This window comes from Citrus clementina, unplaced genomic scaffold (genome assembly GCF_000493195.1).
Source record: "Citrus clementina cultivar Clemenules unplaced genomic scaffold, Citrus_clementina_v1.0 scaffold_9, whole genome shotgun sequence".
Taxonomy (NCBI): domain Eukaryota; kingdom Viridiplantae; phylum Streptophyta; class Magnoliopsida; order Sapindales; family Rutaceae; genus Citrus; species Citrus x clementina.
The window spans coordinates 11326602-11328323 of record NW_006261964.1 but is presented as its reverse complement, the minus strand read 5'-3'; the positions used below and the strand labels follow the sequence as shown (position 1 = coordinate 11328323).

At 49.4% G+C, this 1722-nt stretch overlaps 1 protein-coding gene across 1 annotated transcript; it reads right to left on the bottom strand.

The window, feature by feature from the left end:
- Window positions 1–466: 466 nt before the first annotated feature.
- Window positions 467–1489, bottom strand: LOC112099130 (kinesin heavy chain-like). Its single transcript, XM_024186238.1, has one exon. The coding sequence runs from the start codon at window positions 1487–1489 to the stop codon at window positions 467–469; it is 1023 nt and encodes a 340-aa protein (XP_024042006.1).
- Between the last annotated feature and the right edge of the window lie 233 nt (window positions 1490–1722).

Below are 1722 nucleotides of genomic sequence, written 5' to 3'. Positions count from 1 at the left end.
TGCTCGCTCAAATGAAAGACCAGCACCTAATCTAGTAAGGCAAGAAAGTGCCTGCTTCTGCTCAGTCACCAAAAGATCAGCAGCTAATCTACGAAAATTCTACGAAGGCAAGAAAGTGTATGCTTCTGCTCGGTCAAACGAAAGACCAGCAGCTAATTTATGAAAATTTTACTAAGGCAAGAAAGTGCCTACTTCTGCTCGGACAACGAATGACCAGCAGCTAAATTTATGAGACTTTTACTAAGGCAAATATGTGTCTGCTCCTGCTCAGTCACCAAAGACCAGCAGGCGATTTTGCGAAAATTTTTACCAAGGCAAACGGATGCCTATTCCTGTTCGATGCACTAAAGAACCAACAGGCGAAACCAGATAAGAAAGCCAATAGAGAACATTTAAGAAATTTTTTATATAAACGTTCAAATGTTTACAGGGCAAATGAAAAACTACAGTCTTCACAAAAATAGACCTAAGGATTAGGAGGATCAACGGCCTCAGCAGGTGAAGGGTCAGCTACCTCGGGAGGTGGAAGATCAGCAACATCGGGAGGAGGAGGCATGGACCCCTGCCCCACTTCAAAAGCACGCTGCCCAGCTTCACCCTCCTGCTCCCCATTCAAAGGAACCTCCGCCTGCTCCTGCTCATCCTGCTCCTTATCTCCCTGGCCGGCCCCAGTCATATACCTCTCCACCCCAGATTCCAGCTTGCTCATGTCGAGCTCGGGGTATTCTTCCTTGAGTACAGACATGATGCACTTATAGCTGAAAGCAACCCCGGAGTTATACTCAGCATCCAACCGATCATCCACATCAGCGGATTTACCTTTCTCTTCAGCCAGCTGGTCACTCAGGGATTTGATCTCTCCCTCAAGGGCGGTCCTCAGAGTATCTCTTTCACTTTGAGTAGCCTGAAGATCGGATTTCAGATCACCCAGCTCACCCTCAAGCTTGGAGGAAGTAGACTCAGCAATCGCAACTTTCTCCTCAAGCTCCGTAAGCTGCTTGTTCAGCTCGGCCAGCTTCTCCTTGGACCGATCAGCAGATTCGGCTTTCTTTTTCAACTCCTGGTTATCAGCTTGAAGCTTCCTCTCATGACGCGCGGACCCGGTCTTGTAACACGAAACCATTGTGGCCAGTCTGAAGGAGACTCTTTGAACAGAAGCAGCTAACTCGGAGAGGTCCATGCTCTCGATGTCCTTCACCATCTTGGGCCCAACCGATCTTTTGTAATCTTTCTGATATGAGCTCAGGTAGTCACCTTGATCTCGAGATGGAAGAGGAGAAGATCGGTCCCCAGACTGCAAGCTGACCTCAGGACTCTTGTCGGAGGTTTTCTCCCCACCACTCTTACGGGGTGGGGGACGGGGCAGAGCAGGGACAGGAGCCTTGGAGGGACCGACGCTGCTTTTCTTTGGAGGAGGGGGAAGGTTGCTGGAGCTACTCGGAGCCCGACCATGCTTCCTGCTCACCGCGCTGAGGATCTTGTTATCCATTCCAGCGGCTATGTCTACTAGGCCCGAACCGACCAGGTTTGTTGGCGACAGGAGGTCTTGGCAGGTAGACGCGTTCAACAGAGCAATTTCCACCTAAAGCAAAGGTCGGTCTTCAAGCCCCTTTATCAAACCCCACGACTCTGAAAAAACAGACAAGGTTAAAGAACCCAATAAGTAACACGTCGAGAAAGAGTATAGGCAAAAAATGAACGACCTGGGGTGACAAAATGTGT

Excerpts from the sequence above, each read along its gene's own strand:
- LOC112099130 (XM_024186238.1), bottom strand. The coding sequence starts at position 1,489 with ATGGATAACAAGATCCTCAGCGCGGTGAGCAGGAAGCATGGTCGGGCT.